At 41.9% G+C, this 20,273-nt stretch overlaps 2 protein-coding genes across 2 annotated transcripts; both read right to left on the bottom strand.

Moving 5' to 3' along the window:
* Positions 1–2,984: 2,984 nt before the first annotated feature.
* LOC120435755 lies at positions 2,985–14,019 on the bottom strand. Its single transcript, XM_039605849.1, has 6 exons — positions 13,831–14,019; positions 11,159–11,259; positions 9,893–10,231; positions 6,593–6,934; positions 5,561–5,612; positions 2,985–3,366 (listed from the first exon to the last, which is right to left on the bottom strand). The coding sequence occupies exons 2-6, from the start codon at positions 11,226–11,228 to the stop codon at positions 3,351–3,353; spliced, it is 819 nt and encodes a 272-aa protein (XP_039461783.1). The 5' UTR covers positions 11,229–11,259; positions 13,831–14,019; the 3' UTR covers positions 2,985–3,350.
* A 2,989-nt stretch (positions 14,020–17,008) lies between these two features.
* LOC120435752 (tripartite motif-containing protein 16-like) lies at positions 17,009–18,973 on the bottom strand. Its single transcript, XM_039605842.1, has one exon. The coding sequence runs from the start codon at positions 18,920–18,922 to the stop codon at positions 17,252–17,254; it is 1,671 nt and encodes a 556-aa protein (XP_039461776.1). The 5' UTR covers positions 18,923–18,973; the 3' UTR covers positions 17,009–17,251.
* Positions 18,974–20,273: the final 1,300 nt, after the last annotated feature.

Genomic DNA, 20,273 nt, shown 5'->3' with positions numbered 1-20,273 from the left:
GTTTAATCTGGATTCATGTCTACTTACCAACTTCTTTCATCGCTACACTAAGATATATTAAAGTCCACAAAGTCATTTAAAATGATTGTGAGTGCCTTGAGGTAACTGTTGTCATTTGGTGCTAAATACAATAAATACATAAATAAAACGGAATTGAATGTTACTAATCTCTTTCTTGTTGATGCATTTGGGGATTTAGACCAAGACATTGAAATCAGATGAGGAATTCCTCCACTCGGTCATAACTAATGGACTGACTGGACTCATAACACAGACTTGCAGGATTAAGTTCAGTGCGTTTATTTACAGTGAAGTAACAACAGAATGTGACAACAGAAGGACTTCCAGTTAGTGAATCCAAAGCTTCAGTTCAGGCAGGTCCACAGGAATTCTCTGTCTCAGTGGGTCCCAATTTCCTGCATAGAGAAGGTAAGATGAGGTGAATGAGCCGAAGCATGCAAAGTTTCAGACTGAAAGAGCTGACTTCCGTAACTGTTTCTGAGTCTAATAATCCAGCATTTGATGAAATCCCTCCTCCATCTTAAGTAGTGGGCAGCTGATCAGAGCTTTACCAGTATGTGAGTTAATCAACCCAGGTGTGCAGAGCTGAAGCACAAGAAGCAGAGGAAGAACCTGCCCTTTGAACACAGGGTGTGGTTAATTTAGTCACGCTCTCTATGAGTCAGCATAGGGGGAGGGCCATTACACAGCCTGTCTCAGCCTCTTAATATGCTGGTTAGATAAGGTAGAGTGCAAGATTTATCAGGTGTAGTCCATGAAGGGAGATGACTGAATTCATTTAAACAGGCACCTTATCAAGTGTTTAAAAATGACAAATTCAAAATTATTCACCCACAGAAAGATGAATGAACAGAATGAAATGTAGGAAAAAAGAAGGCCATTCTTATGTTGTCATTTATTTTTAGAAGCCACCAATCTCACATCAGCTTTTTAAAGTTTTCTCCAATCACTTCTCAGAAACAGATCAAACTCCAGCCCTCAAGGACTGAAACTTTTAAATGTGTCCCTTTTGCAAATCGGCTAAATAAGCTGAATTAGCAAGACTATAGAACTTGACTGTGGCAATGTGCTGAAGTGGCTATTCAGCCATTTGATTCATGTTATTTGCACTATGAGTGAATGAACATTGTGCAATAAAAGTAATTAAAGTACACTTTTCCAAAAACTTACTTACATTTATTTAAATTTACTTGAGTAGGGTTAGATGTTGCCATCTCAGCATTCAGTCAAGTTCTATAGAGTCTTGCCCTCGAGGACTGGAGTTTGACACCCCTACTCTAAGGCTACGTTCACACTGCAGGTCTTAATGCTCAATTCCGATTTTTTGATCAAATCTGATTTTTTTGTCTGCTTGTTCACACTACAAATAAAATGCGACAGCAAACGCGCTCTAGTGTGAACCCTCGAAGCGGCCCGCATGCGCAAAAGAAGACGTCACACACAACGCGCTCTGTTTAGACCCAGAGCAAACAATATTGTTTGACTGATGGCCCTTAATATAAAGACTTGTTTCGGACTTTACGTTTCCCAATTTTGCTTTAAGTCATTGTGTTATTTACATAATAATGTAGATAACCTAATAATTATCCTTATTGCTGTTTTAGAGGAGCGGTGCTTCAAAGGATAGTTGCAAATTTCTGTCAGAATCTGCAGATTATACAGTACAAATAAAATGTTCACGTTTCTCCAAAGTTGTCTTCCCAACAGTTTCACTAACATCTACACTGGATGGCCAGGAAGTGTTCACGATGTCTTCTCAGATGCTGATAATTGGTGTCTGGCTTGTGTCAGTGATGTAAAAGACGGATTTAATGTGACATGACCGTTCACACAGCAGTCGCTTTCTAAAACATCAGATATGTATCGGATTCAGTACCACATACGAATGTGACCGGGGTCAGATTTGAAAATATTGGATTTGTGCTGTTCACACTGTTATACCATGATCAGATATGGGTCACATAGGGTCAAAAAACATTGGATTTGATGCACTTTCGTGTGCAGTGTGAACGTAGCCTAAATGGACCTCTCTTCTGTACTGAAATGAAAATTACTCAACATACTGTCAACCCACATCTGTGTACCTGGAAGGCCTATAACACTGAAAATGTTCATGTTATGAAGGTAAAAGGTTAGAAAGACCTGGAATGACTTGCAGGCTGTAACTGACCTGCATGCAGTAGATTACCCTTAGTTGTATGGCAGTAAGAAACTTGATGTAAGCTCACATTGTGGTTGTATCAGGCTGTCTTTTGCACCTTAGGTCAAGATCAAGAACAGTTTCAGTGCTGCACATTATAGTGTGCTTAAATCTCCAAATGAAATCATTAAAAATAAATGTTGCATAAAAATATAATCAAATGTGTATAAGAAAAAGTAAAGGAATAAACTAACACTACCATTCTGTATTAATTCATTTTGGACCAATTTAAAAGTAATATAATCTTAACTTAGAGATTCACAGACACAATATCATACATGCATGTCCAATTAAACCAGGGGTGGGGGAACTCCAGTCCTCAAATGCTGGCATCCTTGATCCAACACAGCTGATTCAAATGGCTAAATAACCTCCTCAACATGTTTTGAAGTTCTCCAGAGGCCTGGTAATGAACTAATCATGTGATTCAGGTGTGTTGACCCAGGGTCATATCTAAAACCCTTTAGGCCTGGAGTTCCCACCCCTGAAGTAAACCATGAACATGTTTCAGGATTATTTTCAAAAATAGTGAAAAACAGGATTTTTTTTCGGTTCTAAGTCAGGCAGAGTTATCCAGGTATTGCAGTATAGTATGCTGAGCATTTATGGGTGGAGCCTCAATAGTGCTTGGCGTGTGGCTTATTTAGTGATTCAAATACACAACAACGCACCATTAAACTTTGGTGCGCTGATGACTCTTGTTGATTCCTCAAGGTACAAATGTGAGGCCTCCTCACTCCTGTGGCACCAGCTGGTCTGCAGAAAGAGCAGGAAAACACACATCTTTAGTAAGACTGAGCATTTGCATTTAGGAAAAACTAATAAAGGTACATGCTGCCTTACTGTTATTGGAAGAAAAAGGAACATGTCATGTAACCCCTCCTTACACAGCTATAGATGCTTTAATACGATTATAAAGTCTTACCCTGTCTCTTGCCTGCTAAATGATCCTTTCAGCTGCTGCTAGGTGGCTCTAGGCGGTGTACCTGCACTCCAGGCTGACCTAGCCCATCTGGTGCCATTGTACTCAAGGCAGCCCATGTCCTCAGGAAAGCTGTTTCATTACTATTGCCCTGTTGAGGTTCTAGGATTTAACTAGATACAAACGTCACTATCGTGATTTCATGTTCTAGATGTCGTTGGATCTGAAAGAGATTTGAAAAACAATTAAAAACAAGTCATTTCCCTTGTTTGTTTTTTTAAACATTGTTTACCAGCAAGCACAAACCACTGCAAATCATGTAAACTAATTTTACCCATTTTGGTGCAAATCAAAGACACAACAAGAATACTGCCCTAAAGGGAATCTTTAAGCAGGTGGTGCAGACAGTTGCTCTCTCCTTTTACCTCCTGACTGCTTTTTACCTAGTTTTCCTTGTTGTTTGTGTTCTTGTCAACTCTGATAGCATGAGAATTCTTCTGGACAAGCTAGTGATTGGATGATAGACAATGTCATCACGGGACCCCTATCAAATCTGGATCAGGCATCAGTGAGCTCCTAGAAAATTCAAGTTGTCATTTCACAGTTACTTTTATTTGCACCAAAGCAAGTAAAATTGATTTACAATTGTTCCTAAATGGACAGATTGAAATTTAGTTGAGTAGGTATTGTACTGTGTGCGGTTTTTTGAGCAAAGTGAAAACTAATCTTACTCCACAAGCTGACCTTTACTCAACTGGTTGAACCAGTTCATGTTTTAAGTCCAGATGCAACTACACATTTGAGTGATTGCATCTGGCCACTTCTTCCAGATCATATGCGGGACACTTAGTCACTCGCAATCTAGTCATGATACACAATCTCCTCTGTCAGTCCTGAGGCCTCCTTCAGGTTGGAGAAGGCTAGAAACACATCACCATGCTCCATTTGATGTGAAGGACAAGCAATTTTACCCTCAAATGACCAAGCTCCTCACTCCATCTCTAAGGGAGAGCCCCGCTCCTCTATGAAGGAAGCTCACAATCCATCACTACAGATGTGTGCATCAGAGCACCAGGACCTCTGCCCGATCCACAAATCCCAAAATAGTGTCCCACAGAAGAATTGACCCATTTAGCTTCTTCAGCTTGAGCCTGGCTGGGCCACCTGGAGTTCGCCCTTGAGCCATCCCCTCAGGCTTGGCTTCAGATTAGGACCCCGGTAGCCATGTCCCAGAAAGGGTATACTGGTATCTTGATTTTTCTTGGCATTGGAGTTATCTAAATCACTTTTCCCTGCATATTCTTTTGATTGGATCATGATGCCCAACATTTCAACATGCTCATACGACTACAGATAAGTCGAATACACAACGCATTTAAAATAGGTATTTATTTAAGTTTCCCACACGGGCAGGTTGGGGCACGCTTTCGGTTCCCCATCCGCTGACTTCCCAGGTTGGGGCACGCTTGCAGTTCCCCATCTGCCGACGCCCTCAGTTGGGGCATGTGCTTGCCTTCCTCATCTGCCAACGTGCCAAATTGGGGCCCGCTTGCGTTTCCCCATCCGCTGACTTCCCAGGTTGGGGCACGCTTGCAGTTCCCCATCTGCCGACGCCCTCAGTTGGGGCATGTGCTTGCCTTCCTCATCTGCCAACGTGCCAAGTTGGGGCCCGCTTGCGTTTCCCCATCCGCCAACATCCTAGGTTGGGGCACGCATGCAGTTCCCCATCTGCCGACGCCCTCAGTTGGGGCATGTGCTTGCCTTCCTCATCTGCCGACGTCCCAGAACTTTGGTGGGTTCAGATGTAGTGGTCACCCCACTTTGCTAGAGACTTGTCTTCACTCCTATTGTTTCTTTTCATTCCGATGCACTTGGTTCTTTCAAATTGCATAAAGACAAAATGTTGGGTGGGGGGGAGCTGACTTAAGGTAAAAGATGGGGCACTCTCTGGACGGGTCACCAGTCATCAGAAACCGACACAGAGACAACCTCACACTCAAATACACATCTATGGCCAATATAGGACCGCTATTTAGGCGAGCATGCAAACCTTTGGACTGGGAAGAAGCTCGAGTACACAGAGAGAAGATATGTAGGGACAGACAGAACGACCAAACTGTATCTGTCACAGGGATCTCTATGCTGTGAGGATGCAGTTTTTAAAGCAGTAATCTCAAAACCCCCTCCACTTTATTGCAGTGGAAAGGTTTTTGTAGAATTTGAGCTTTGGACAAGAATGTGTTTGTGGTCTCACTTAGAATTGCTAGACTACTGAATTATTTGCAGATTGCTCTATTTTTCTGTCAGCTTCGTTGTTAGGAAGAGAAGAAAAGGGTGAATTCTTTTTACTGCGATTTTTAAGCCACTTCACACACACAAGCACACAGACCAACAGAACAACAAAAGGCCCGACTAACAGTCCAAGATGTCCTCTACTGTCTCCATTGTTCTTCCCTCCTCCTGTGTGACCTGCAGGTGAGAAACAGGTGTGAGGTGTCAGCTGTCAGGTAGGTGATGAGTGAAGAACAGAACAGAATCCATTTCCTCTTCAAACTGCTGTCAGACATTATCTACTGCACTCTGATCACATCACTCAGACCAGCTGTGGCTCAGAAGGTAGAGCATATCAGGTCATGATTCGATCCCTGGCCCCTCTCGTATATATGTCAAAATATTCTTGAGCAAGACACTGAACCCCAAAATAACCTGTGCTGCTTTCACTGATACGATGATATTCTAATATTCCCCACCATCTATTATCCATTTGAATGATTTCAAATTATGAAATAGACTTTCATTAACATAGTGCTTTTTATTTAACCATGGCATTTTGTCAGGTTTGTAGTTTTGTCTGTGTATATAGTATTATATCATCATTGCTCGTTTTTCAGTTACAGAAGATTTTTTGTTTGTCCAATTACTTTACTCTGGCAAAAAAAGGAGAAAGAGATACAAGTTCTCTCAAAAGATATTTCAAGAGATGAAAGTAGGGGTGTTTCTAGACATTTTAGAGAAAGAAGATTAAAATAAATCTTATTGGTTAAAAGCGTTACAACAGCAACAGAACGGCATCACAAATTTTGGATATAATTACTAACCATTTTCCCTGATCTGAAGTAATTTTCTCGTGATTATTGAGACTGGTGTGACTTTAACTGGGGTCGGGCAACATTTTGAATGTCACACAGTTTCTTTGGTTCTAGTTTACAAATTTAATTTGTGACTTTCACAAGAAACCACATCTCAAAAAGATGAGCTGGCATTTGAATCCATTCAAAGCAAAACCAGATAAAACAGCCTCCAAATCAGGTTATATCGCCATGGTAACTCATGTTGAACAAACAATCTCTGTAGTAAGCTCTTCAAATTTATTGTACCGTTTAGCTTTGTACTACGCCCACCCGGTGGTATACCCAGGGGAGGTAATGTTGTGAATAAGCCTGTCTCACCTGGGTCAGTAACGTTGAGGAAGACAGTTTTATTAAAGAGCCGTCCACCATGGTCCACCCCTTGAAGCTCGTATGTCCCACTGTCGTTTCTGGTCAGGTTCTTCAAAGTTACTGAGACGGTGCCGCTGATATTGCTACAGTCCATCCCCTCCACCCGATCCTTAAATGACTCCTCCTGGTCATTGGGATGTGTGGGTGTTAAGTCTTTGCAGTAGGAGATATATTTCTCATTGTCTTTATATTTCTCAAGTCTTTTTAGCCATACAGATGTGGTGCCAGTGGGAACCAGAAATGTCAGATTGACACTCATCCCAGCTTGTCTGAAGATCTGCTGGTCTGAAGCTGAGGAAAAGAAAAGAAAACAGAGTGAGGATTCATCACCTTCACAGCAGCCAATTGGTTTCTGTTCAGAACCACCCACCAAACTACTGAGCCAAACTTTAACACTAGAAGTGATTCGCTCGCTGTAAATCACTTTTAAGCAGACATCTGATGACCCTCTAATGTACTTGTACTGAAAAATGCCCACTTTATGTTGCCAGCACTGCACAATCAAATATTGTTCACCTTCTTTGGTGTTTTGTCACCATGTTGTTACGAATTACTTCCAGTGTGTATAAGGCTTCAGTGGAGGGTTAAGAGACAGGATGCGCTTACCCTGTGACCAAAACACATTTCCAAAATAGCCATCTACCTGCCATTTAAAACTCTGAATTACAATCCCAAAATACCTCACTAACCAATAAATCTCTCTTTGAGGTGACAGCGCACAGGTCTCAGTGGATCATGTCATTTAGACTGAGATCCTACTATTCAATTCTAAAACTGATGAGTCATAAATTTAAAATCAACACGGTATTATTAAACAGTTGATATTGACGGGTTTCTGTAGCTAACACGTTTTACGTGAAGCAACAAAGTTACTACAACCCGTCTGACCAGTGAAGGCAGCATGAACTGCACAGTCCACCGGTGATGTGTCAAAAACTGGTTTCTGGTTGTTGTATGGGGTGTTCTCCCCTCCCCTTTTTCATGAGTTTCACATTTCTTAGGCCCAATAGTTGTGTTTTACACAGAAACAGCCACAGACTCTAAACGGTTCTCGGGACTCGCCGTCAGGAGCTGTCCACTGAACCAGTGACATTAGACACAGGATTGTACACAATCTGGACATAGTCTTTAGTGATCGTGTGTTGAGCCATGGGTAACTTTGTGGATTTTACCTGTTACCACATGTGGGGACCTGGCTATAGTTATTTTTTCTAGACGTTTCCTTTTCCACTAACTTTAGGAGAACAGTTTGATACGTTTAGCCTGAGTTTACGCCTCAGATTTGCATACGTTTCTAATTGGTTCAGTCCAGCTTTACTTTTGACGTTAAACCTGTCCGGTCACCAACACACCCATCGACATATTTACCGAATGTGAACTTATTTATTTATGAGCTTCTGTTATTTTACAAATCATTACAAAACAGCAGCATTTAAAACCACCTCAGTCTTACCTGCAGAGCCCAACGAGACACAGATTCGACACCCATCTGTATGTCAAATTATTGTTGAGCAAGATACTAAACCACAAAATTACCCCTGCTGCTTCCATTGTACACATGTAAGCTAGTTAGAAAACATGTGATAATGTGCTGTATGAGTGTCTAGATCAGTGAATTTGGCTTGAAGTAAAAAGTGCTTTGGAACCTAAGAACTCACTAAGATCGCTAGCAAATAATAGCTCTAAGCTTCCACATACCTTCTTTTGTGGAGTTAAAACCAGATAAAATTAAAAGGTAGGATATGACAAAATAAAATTGCCCAAAATCAAAGATTTTGAGCAAGTCCCAATGTAGAATCAAATAAAAGAGAATTCAAGCATAATAGAGAGTAAAACACCTTTGTTATAAATGTGCTATAGAAATAAAATTCTTACTTCCTGAATAAAATTATTAAAATCAAATAAAAATATTAAAAAGACAGCATACTTGCAGTTTCTTTGCAAATCCTCTACAAAGAAAATAAAGTGCAGGAATTACAGTGTAAAAAGGGAGGCACCTCAGTGTCAACCATAATATAAAAATACATACGTATTTCATTTTGTATAATATACTGGGATATTTAAAATTGGAGCCATTTGTGTCTATTAGAGTCATTTTGTTATATTTTGTAACTTTGTAATATATTTTCTTTATGCATGCTCAATCATCCAGGTAAGGAAATTCACAAAAAGTAGATTCTGTTCAGTTGGACTGGCATTTTCAGTGGGAGAAACTTTTCCACACTCATCCAACTTTTTGGGACATGTGGTATTTAATCAGTTACTGTTTCTACTGTGTTGGAGCATCTGTGACCACATGATTTCCTCTGGGATTAATTAAGTACTTTGATTGTTACCAAATGTTGAAGAAAATAAGTAAATATCTGATGATTTGTCATATATGTTATATAGTGATTTTTGTTCTGTATACTTTATCTGCTTAACCATCACTGCTAATTTAAAATCACCAGTTAACCTTATGTACACACACACAAACATGCATTTGGACTGTGGAAGGAAAAACATGTCAACTCTAAACAGAAAGGCCCCAGATGGGGTTTGAACCAAGAGTCTTCTTGCTGTGACAGCAATAACCACTGCAACCCCTCAAAACAAATAATCCCCCTACCATGTATCTGAATCATGAATCTATATGCATCTCTCTCTATGGGGATTATTATCAACATATTCAACAAAACTTTATTAATTAGTAAATTTAATCATTTTTACTTATTATTTATTGGTTACTAATTGGTATAATTACTAATTATAGCCTAAACCCATGGCTCACATCACATAATACACAACAGTAACAGCTATCCCTCAAACACTGCCCTCTGCTGGATTCAAGTTTTCTAGTAGTCTACCTGGATTAATGAGCCCACAGATCAAAGGAATGTCATGTGTCAGCTCTCTTTCTCCAACTGTTCAAAGTGAGGTTCATACGTTTTTAGACAGTGACACAGTACTTGTAGTCTTGCCTAAGCTGCTATTTTTAAACAATCTCAGATTCTTTGGTTTGTTAAGTTACTTTTGATATGACAAAAAAAAAAAAAAAAAGCCATTAAAAAAGATTTCAAGAGATGAAAGTAGGGATGTTTTTAGACATTTTTTTCTAGCACAGTTTTCTGAGGGGCAATTTTAGAGAAACATGGCTTAAAAATCATTTTGGTGAAAGGAATCACAACAGCAACAGAACAGAATCACAAATTTTGGATACAATAACCAAAACTTGCTCTGTCAAAAAAGACTCCCTGAAGTCTGACTCACCTGGAGGATCAGTGATGTTCAGGTTGATGGTGATGATGGGACTCTTATTATTATTACCAATTTCCATGACAACAAAACATTTGTATGTTCCACTATCAGTAATCATCACATTCTTCAGAATCAAAGACACGTCACCATGTTTCAATTCTATGTCCTGCAGTTCCACCCTGTTCTTAAAAGATGTATGCTGGTTGGCTGGATATAAGCGACCATCCCGGTACAAAAGGCCATATTCATCCAGGTTAGCTCTTTTCCACTCTACAACTAGAATGCTGTTGTTTGGAGCTTGACATGTCAGAGTGACATTCTGTCCAGCCTCAGATGAGATGATTTTCTGGTCTGAAAGAGAAAACGATACAAAGCAGTGAGGTTGAAGGGATAAAAGAGTAACTGCTCACTTCTAAAGCAGACATACAGTGTAAACTGTAAATTAGATATTCAATGTGCGTTAATTCAATGTGCAAGTTTAAATTTAAGTTTAACTTGACATTATACTTTTAATTCTTCATATGAAGTTAGGTTTGTGTCTCTAAAGTACATTTAATGGTTGCAATCAGTTCTAGTCACTTCCTGGCCACTAAAGGGTTACTTAAATCAAGTGGTTCAGAAGAATATAGTGTTTTTGGTAGTCCTTATCAGGGTTTTACGCTTTAGGTGTTGACTCAGATCGTTTAGGTAACTAATTGTGAATTAGACGTTCACAAAAAAATATGTCACAATACTGTTCATATAAAGCCATATGTGGTTGGGCTGTAAGAAAACTTTTTATGATGTGGCTCCAGTAAACATGTAAATAAATAAAACGTAGCGTAAAGGAGAGATGAGTAGTCAAGTTAAATGCCTGTCCTCATATTCCCTCTCTCCTCAGGCGTCCTCCTCTCACATGACTCATTTTCCTCCTTTCTCCTGGCGTCTCTGGTGGGAGGGACTTGTGAGGAAAATGAGTCAGGTTGTAGAGAATTGGATTAGTCCCTCTCGCCAGAGGTCCAAGCAAAGGAATCTTTTTTCCCCCAGCTGTTTTTTTCTCTCCCCTGCACACCCTTTCAAATGTCAGGCAATGTTTCAAGGTGAACATTTCAAATCTAAGAAATCTAATTAAAAACTGATGACTTTCTCTCTCCTGAAGTCTTGACACGCCATTTTCAATTGACCCGAAAGCTTTGATACAACTTTAATATAACTTGCTAAAACATTAATTTACGCTAGTGAACTTGGGGAATTCTTGTGTCCTTTAAAAAATCAGAAAACTCAGTTTTAAAATCTTACCTGCAGAGATCAACAAGCCCCCAACCAGTAAAGTGAAGAAGACGAGTGACGCAGTTCTTTCAACAGTCATGTCCTTCTTGTTTTTGGTTTTCCTCCTTCAGCTGTTAAAAACAAACTTCCTCAACAACAGATACTTGGTGACAGATGAGCTGTTTCATATAAACTAAATAAATTATGTTTCAATAACTAAACTCTGAACCTGATATGGCTCCTTCGTGTTTTAGGGTCGACCAAAGACTGAATATACCGAGTCCACAGTGCGCATTTATACTGTGACCTAATAGCTTCCTGCCATGTGGCCTGACACCTGTACAGATTTCATTGGTTGTTCTGCTGGATCCAGCAGATCCTCCCATTCTCTGGAACAGCTTAAAAAAACTCTAAACTCAGTGTAAACCCACACTATAAGAGTGGTGTGTTTCATTCTATTAATGGAGTTTTTCTTATTCCTTATATTTGACAAACATATTTTCTTATACTCTAGTAGTTTGTATTTTTTCTCACCCTTTAAAGTTACTTCCTGTATCTGTTTCAAATTAAAGCCCTCTGGAGATTCAATAGACAGAAACCATTCATTTCTTAATGTGGCTTTTATTTTAAAATATTTGCAGAAACATTTGGAAAACACTGACATTAATTCTTAAATTAAAAAAAAATACAGTACACATTATTATTTATGGCTCTGGCATTGACCTTGACTAAGTGGTTTATTAATTCAGGAGTTATTGTATGACACCAGAGAATGAGACAGAGAGAAAATCTCACAGGTAAACAAGATGAAAGCAGCAGATCTAGGCAGAGCACCGAGATGTCAGGAAGCTGTAGGAAGATGGGCAGCAGAGATAAACATGAAGCTGGTGATAGCGCTGACATTATGGTCTGTCCATAAAGTCTGTCTAAACTAGGAAAAGCTCTCCGTCATTATTTCTTTTGTTTAAAAAGACATATTAGACTTTTTTAGTAGGATTGAAAGCAAATATTTACCATTGCGTGACATGTCTTCTGCTTTTAACAACAGTCTGTGAACATCTGGGAACTGGTGACAGCTCCACATCAGACTTCTAGGAGAGGAACGTTTTCCCATTCTTGTGTGATAGAGGATTCTAGCTGCTCAGCAGTTAAAACAATGTTTTAAGCTGGTGAAAGGTCTGGACTGCAAGCAGGCAATTTCAGCACCACGATTCTTCTACTTCAAAGCCATGCTTCTGTTATAGCTGCAGCATGCAGTTTAGCATTGTTTAGGGAATATAGTACTTTAAAACGTGCATATACCTTTAACACTGATGGTGTACTTCCTGATGTGCAAACCGCCAATTCATAGGCACCAATGCGCCCTCATACCATCAGTACTTTTGAAATGTGTGCATATAACAAGCTGGATAGCCCTTGCAGCCTTACTGCTTGTTGTGGAAAAATAATTTGAGCCCCAAAACCAAATTGATTTTCTGAGAGTCATTTGCAGCCTTTGCAAAGAGATCAATAACACACAAACAGGGTTCATACCAGCAATAAAAAAAAATAGGCAAAATAGTAACAGCTCCTTTATATCCATTGTGTGGATACAGCCTATTCAGCTCAGTTCCCACAGTCATGTATGCATCAGCCTGATAATGAAGACATACAGACTGCACCATGAGCTTGAACACAGTCCATACAGTGACTCAGACACAGTCATTCATACATTTACAGATCACAGATGTTTCTAAAAGTACAGAAGTATAAAATCCTCACATGTAAACAGACTAATAATGCTGCAGTCACACGATCACACAACGATCAACGGCTTTGACTTTTTGTGATTTGTGTGTCCAATACAGAAGACATAATTGAACATTACGGATCTCAGGAGGATATATCAGTGGTATTCTTCACTCATTGATAGCCGCTTCCGTCACTTGTCTGGAAGTCGAGGAAAGCTTATTGCCCACTTTGCAATGCCAGCATTTAGCTAAATAAATGTTTGTTTGTTTTAAAAAAAAAAAACACCAAAATACCTCACTAATCTATAAATTGCTCATTGAGGTGACACCCATTAGGTCTCTGTCTTTAAAACTGAGATGCTACTATTCAATTCAAAAACTGATGAGTCATAAAATTTAAATTCACGCAATCTAATTTTAATTTTCTTATTTTCCTGATGGTATTCTTAAGCACTCAACTTTTACAGGTTTCTGCAGCTAACATGTTTTACGGTTAAAATTAACAAAGTTAAGGCAATCCACCAGACAATTAAACGCAGCATGAACGGCACACTCTTCCAAGGTAGTTAGCGCCTGCGTCAGGAGCGCGCAATGGGCAGGAGGAGCGGATCTAGGTGGGAGACTCAGTCCACATGAACGGATACTAATAAACGTAGTATATTAGATCTAATCATTAGCCTGGACTAAATAGAGTTAAATAAAGTTATGCAACTGAATAAAGTAACAAATTTCGCTTTTTTAACCACTTTTAACAAGTTGATTAACTTTTAGCCAGTTTGTTTTTCTAACAGGGCGGATAAAAACATAAAAAGCCACGCGGCTTTATACATTAGCAGGTAAATAGATCTGAGTAGAGTTAGCGTTAGCTTACAGTTAGCTTGCTAGCTAATCGTTGCTGGTTCGTAAGGTAAAGCCAGCCCGCTCTTGTTGTACACAGGAACAGCCACAGACTGAACGGTTCCCGTGACTCACCGTCAGGAGATGTCCGCTGAACCAGCGAAATTAGAAACAAGACCGTAAACACCCTGGACATGGTCTTTAGTGGTCGTTTGTTGAACCACAGGTGACTTTCCAGTGTTTACCTGATGACACATGTGGGGGCGTGTCTATGCTAAATAAGGTTTTAAAGAGGTAGGGGTGTTGGTTGCATTGAAGTATAAACATCAGTACATCACTACTATCAGTACACTTCTTCTCCTAGTTCAAGAATTTTGTTATACATATACAGTACTGTGCAAAAGTTTTAGGCAGGTGTGAAAAAATGCTGTAAACAAAGAATGCATTCAGAAATATAAACAATTGTTTTTTGGGCCCAAATCTATTCTGCAGCAGGACAACGACCTCAAACATACAGCCAAATTCATTAAGAACTATCTTCAGCGTAAAGAAGAACAAGAAGTACTGGAAGTGATGGTATGGCCCCCACAGAGCTCTGATCTCAACATCATCGAGTGTGTCTGAGATTACATGAAGAGACAGAAGGATGTGAGAAAGCATACATCCACAGAAGATCTGTGGTGCATTCTCCAAGATGTTTGGAACAACCTACCAGCCGAGTTCCTTCAAAAACTGTGAGCAAGTGGACCTCGAAGAATAGATGCTATTTCGAAGGCAAAGGTTGTTCACACCAAACATTAATTTGATTAAGATTTCTCTTTTGTTCTTCACTGCATGTTGTTGATTGATGAAAATAAATGATTAACACTTCCATATTTGAAAGCATTCTTTGTCTATAGCATTTTTTCTCATCTGCCTAAAACCTTTGCACAGTAATGTATCCATCACACTCCCTGGTCAAATAGCTCTTACACAACCTGGAGGTGTGTTTGGGGTCATTGTCCTGTTGAAAATTAAATGATGGTCCAACTAAACACAAACTGGATGGGATGGCATGTCACTGCACACTGCTGTGGTAGCCATGCTGGTTCAGCATGCCTTCAGTTTTAGAAAAAACAAACAAACAGTGTCACCATCAAATCACCCCCACACCATCACACCTCCTCCTCCAGGCTTCATGGTAGGAACCATGCATGCAGAGACCATCCGTTCACCTTTTCCGTGTTGCACAAGGACACGGCAGGTGGAACCAAAGCTCGCACATTTAGACTTATCAGCACAGATTTCCACTGGTCTAATATCCCTTCTTTGTGTTTCTTGGCCCAAACAAATCTCTTCTGCTTGTTGCTTTTCCTTAGGTGGTTGCTTTTCCTTAGGTGGTTTCTTAACAGCTATTTGACCATAAAGGCCTGATTCACACAGTCTGAAAAGTTGATGTAGACATGTGTCTGCTACTGGAACTCTGTGTGGTACTTACCTCGGCTCTAATCTGAGGTGCTGTTAACTTGTCATTTCTGAGGCTGGTGACTCGAATGAATTTATCTTCATTATCAGAGCTGACTCTTGGTCTTCCTTGCCTGGGACGGTCCTGTGAAGTGAAAACCATTTCAGATGACTACATCATGAAGCTCATCAAGAGAAGGCCAAGGGTTTGCAGTGGTGTCAGCAAAGTAACGGGTACTTTAAGGAATCTAGAGTATAAAACATAGAGTTATTTATCATTTTTTTTCTTTGCTAAATAATTCCATATTGTAGCGGGTCAGGGCTGTTTGGGGTTTGACAGCTATGTTCTGTTGTTCCAGGCGGCAGCGTTATGTTGCCATGGTTACGGGTGACGCTCTCTCTCTGCAAGTGCGTGTTCCTGGGTGGAGAGAGTGCCTTTGTGTGGTTGTTGTTTTTGTTCTGTTGAATGCTAATAAACGGCTGTGCTCCCTGGCTAACTTGTGGGAAGCAAGACCAAATGACACCTCTGTCTCCTCCTGGAATGAGCTCGCCACATTGGTGTCAGAAGTGCGATAGCTCACTCTCGCCGGAATGGAGAGAGACATTCAGAGGCCGTCGAGGAGAGCATTCGCTGCTTGGGGAGCTGGGGATTGGGGCGGGAGGAAGCGACCAGCCATGTAATCCCCCGAAGGGTCCCGACGGCGTGAGCGAACCGCGGCGGCTGAGGAGGCGGGGAAGCAGCGGCCCCTCGTGACAGACACTAGGACAATGCTTCGTGGGCTGCCTCTGTTGTCCGACACGCCGAGCCCCCAACAGCGAGCCGTGTTGCCCACAATGCCAGCTAACGTACCAAAATACAACAGGCTAACCCCGCTAGAGCCCTACCTCTCACAAATCTGGCTAGCAGCGAGGCATAGTGGCTGGAGCGACGAAGAGGCTGCTACACACCTAGTGCTAGCATTAGAGGGAGATGCACTGCAGGTACTCCTTGACCTAGCCCCGACAGAACAGCATGAGCTCCAGGCCCTCACCATGGCCCTCGAGAAGTGATTTGGGCAGCGGCACTCCACTGATCAGAGCAGGGAGAAGCTGACCAACCGGAGCCGTCGGGCAGAGGAGAGCCTGGGCTCCTTTGCAGCTGATATGTTGCTATATGCTCGTCGTGGCTACCCGGAGTTCCCAACAGCAGCCCGTGAGGAGCTTAGCCTGCATGCTTTTCTGCGAGGACTCTTTCCAGAGTGACTGCGCCAACACGTCCGCCTGGCCATGCCTCGAACTCTCCATGAGGTGCTTCTTGAGGCTGAAAGGGATAAGCTGGTGCTTGTCTCGCGACCTAAACAGCAGGTGACCCCCCCAAGAGCCGCGGACAGCAACAGGGAGGGGGAGGTCGCGGAGATACGCCAACTGCAGCCCTTGGTGCCCCAGAGCGTCCCTGTCGACCGACCGACCGCTGCTGGCCACGTGGCACGTGACTGCCCGGCGCCCGCCCCGAAGACCAGAATTTCGCAACCTCAGGGAAACGAGGGGGGGAGCAGTTTAATGAGTGGACCACCACTCCAGATTCCTGCCACCCTCCAAGGGCAATGCACGGTGGTGGGCTGAGTCGGGCACATCAAGGGACTCTGCCTGAGCTGCTGTGTTGAGGACCAGCCCTACCAGGCCGTGGTGGGTAGGGGGTCTACCATTTCCCTAATACGACCTGGGGTGCTCCCTGGGATCCGAGCCGGTTGGTCACCCACCGACACCCAGCTGATGACGGTGACGGGGGAGAGGACTGATATGCGGGGGAAGAAACCGTTGCAGATCCAAGTGAAGGATCTGGAGCTGGTGCATGACTACTACTACTCTTGTTGTACACAGGAAACCAGTGGAAACTGTTTTGAAATAAATTTCTCACATGTCACTCTGATCTGTTCACAAAGACTCAACAGAGAAAAAGTGTTGCATTGATTTGAATACAGTTTCAGGTAAATTTACAGGTAACTACAGACAATCAATCATAAGATGTCAAACTCGCAGCCATAAAGTGATCTCTGTGCAGAGAAGAAACAGCACAACAGTGAGCTCTCAACAGCAAAGAGAGACAAGAACAACAAACTGGAAGCTCAAAGGTCTATTTGACTTTAATCAACTCTGCAGTGGCTCCAAATCCAAAAAGACAAAGTCCAGCATAGAGCGGCTGAGTGAATGTGGTCTGGACTCTGTGGAGGAGAGTCATGGTTTCAGAGATGCTGTAGAAAGACAGAATACCTGCTCTGTGATCCAGGTACACTCCTACTCTGGAGGACCGAGGACCTGAGAGGACAGTTCGGACTTTGTTGTGAAAAAATATGTAACTGTTTGTGTCACAATGTAATGCCCAAGATTTGTCATTGTATCCAAATACACATTCATCGCCCCTCCCTGCTCTGCTGATATTCTTGTATGCAACTGCTACACCAACTCCCCCTCTCCACTCCACCTCCCAGTAACAACGTCCAGTCAGACTCTCTCTACTCAGGACCTGACACCATCCAGTGAATCTGTCTGGATGATCAGAATAAGACTGTTGTTGTTTCATAAATGTTACTTTTCTGTTCCCCTCAGATAATAACAGATGTGTGTGCGCTGTGTTTGGATCCAGTGTGATTTCACGTGAATATTTTAAGAATCCAGCTCTGGTCTTCGGCTCTGGTGGTGACAGTAAAACATCCTCTTCAATGACTGTCAGTGAGATGTTTGTCCATTCCTCTCTCAGAATGTCCTGTAGTTTATCTCTGGTCTCTGACACAGCTGCTGTCACATCCTCAAAGTACCTCAGAGGACGAATATTGATGCTGGATGAGTGTGTAGACTCACTGAGTGCTGACAGTGAGGGGTAGTTGTGTAGAAACTGGTTGTGATCCTCTGTGTGTGAGAGCTGCTCCAGCTCGCCGTCTTTCCTCTTCAGCTCAGCGATCTCCTGCTCCAGCTTCTCCTGAAGCTCTTTGATTCGACTCACTTCAGTTTCCTGCTGGGATCTGACCTGCTGCTTCACATCAGAGCTTCTTTTCTGGATGAGACGGATCAGCTCAGTGAACATCTTCTCACTGTCCTCCACTGCTTTATCAGCAGAGCCATTGATGGCCTCCACCTCCTGTTGAAGCAGCTTCACATCTTTCTCTCGCTCCTGGATTCTCTGCTGGATGTTTAGTCGTCTCACCTCGAGCTCCTTCTGCTTCTCAGTCCTTTCTGCTGCAGCTGGGACTGTTTCATGGCCTTTATGTTCATCCATTGTGCAGAGATAACAGATACTCTGCTGATCAGTACGACAGAAAATCTTCATCACCTCATCATGACGAGAGCAGATGTTCTCCTGGAGCTTCTTGGAGGGGGCCACCAGCTTGTGTTTCTTAAATGAAGGTGCATCATAGTGAGGTTGGAGGTGTTTCTCACAGTAAGAGGCCAGACAGACTAAACAGGACTTGATGGCTTTCAGCTTCCTCCCAGTGCAGACATCACAGGCCACATCTTCAGGTCCAGCATAGCAGTGATCAGCTGGAGCAGCTTGGAGTCCAGTCTTCTTCAGCTGCTCCACTAAAGCTGCTAACACGATGTTTTTCTCCAGGACAGGCCTCGGTGTGAAAGTCTTCCTGCACTGAGGGCAGCTGTGGATTCCCTTCCTGTCCTCTTCATCCCAGAAACTTTTAATACAGTTCATGCAGTAGCTGTGTCCACAGGCTGTAGTCACTGGATCCTTCAGTAGATCCAAACAGATGGAACAAGAAATAGTTTCTCGGTCCAGCTGAACTCCTTTCTGTGCCATTTCTCCTCTCAGTTTCTCTTTGGCAGAAACGAAAGCATTCTGACCTGTGATGTCATAACATACTTTTCTGCAGTGAATGGAGCCTGTCGGCTCTGGAATGTTACAACATGTTTGTTATACCCATCTTCAAACTGCAGATCTAAAGGGGAGGGAACAAGGAAATACATTCACAGTGTTTCAGGAAGAAGAGGGAGGAGTTATCAGGCTTTGACACAGTCCAGGAAGTGGAGCAGTTTGACGTAGACGCTGTTTGTTTAACACTTTGAACATGAACAAAGGAGGCGGATCAGTTTTTACATTTATAATATATGAATGACAAGTAAATTAAAGGCTGTCACACTGTCACACCATGGCACATATTATACCATGAATTGTTTTTTATTTCAAAAATGTTCACATTCAGACACAAAAATCATTAAATATTACACAGTTATTAATCCTTCAAATATGAGACATTTGGCTTTCAGACACAGAGCCAGTGTCTTTATTTTTACTGCAAGTATTTTTGTGTTTTTAACCGTTGAATATCAGGTTATATATGCTGCAAAATGTGAACATTTACAGAATAAAAGGTCAGAATGTGTAGAACAGGTTTTTCTTTCACTTATATTGATATTGATATTTTCACAAATACATTGAAAGCTGCAGACTTGCATTTCAAATTTTACTCTTATTTATTATTTTTACTACTTGGAACCACAACTCTGTGACTCCAACCTCTCAGATCAGTGAATACAAGTGCTCGTGTCATGATTCGGGGTGTCGGTGGTGTTTTAGGGAATGTTTTCTTACTCAAAGCTCAGGTCCTGCCTCCAGGTGAAGTTCTGGGTCTACATCTGCCTCCACATGTGGCTCATTGTCTGCAATCAGTGTGGAAGTTTTATGGTCCACCTCGGAGCTCCAGTATTTGCCAGATTTTCATCTAAACAGTAGTTTTAAATCAGCCTCCATGTTCTGCTTGCTCCAAGTGTTCCTCTGTTTAATTTCACCTTCTTTGTGTCTCCAGTTTCCTGCACCTCCAGATCATTATCCACTCACCTCCACTCTTATCTGGATTCCTTCTGTCACTGGTCCTTCCCTCCAACCAGCTGCCTGCCTGAATCTTACCTGCCAGGAGCCGTCGCTCTGTTTCACCCAACTTCCTGTGGAGAATCTGGAAACCCACCTGCCTGCTTTCCTGCTCACTGTAACCATCCATCAGTACAGAAAAGAAGGTCTCCCTCCCTCCAAAACCCAGATTCACCAGCCTGTCAAGGAAGCAATCTTCTTGCAGTACAACTCATCTGCACTGGAAATAATACCGCTCTCCTCTGTTACAGTGGATCCAGCCTCTCAGAAGTTTCCACCTTGT

The sequence above is a fragment of the Oreochromis aureus genome, linkage group 3, assembly GCF_013358895.1.
Source record: "Oreochromis aureus strain Israel breed Guangdong linkage group 3, ZZ_aureus, whole genome shotgun sequence".
Classification (NCBI taxonomy): domain Eukaryota; kingdom Metazoa; phylum Chordata; class Actinopteri; order Cichliformes; family Cichlidae; genus Oreochromis; species Oreochromis aureus.
This window is presented reverse-complemented; position numbering and strand designations above follow the sequence as displayed.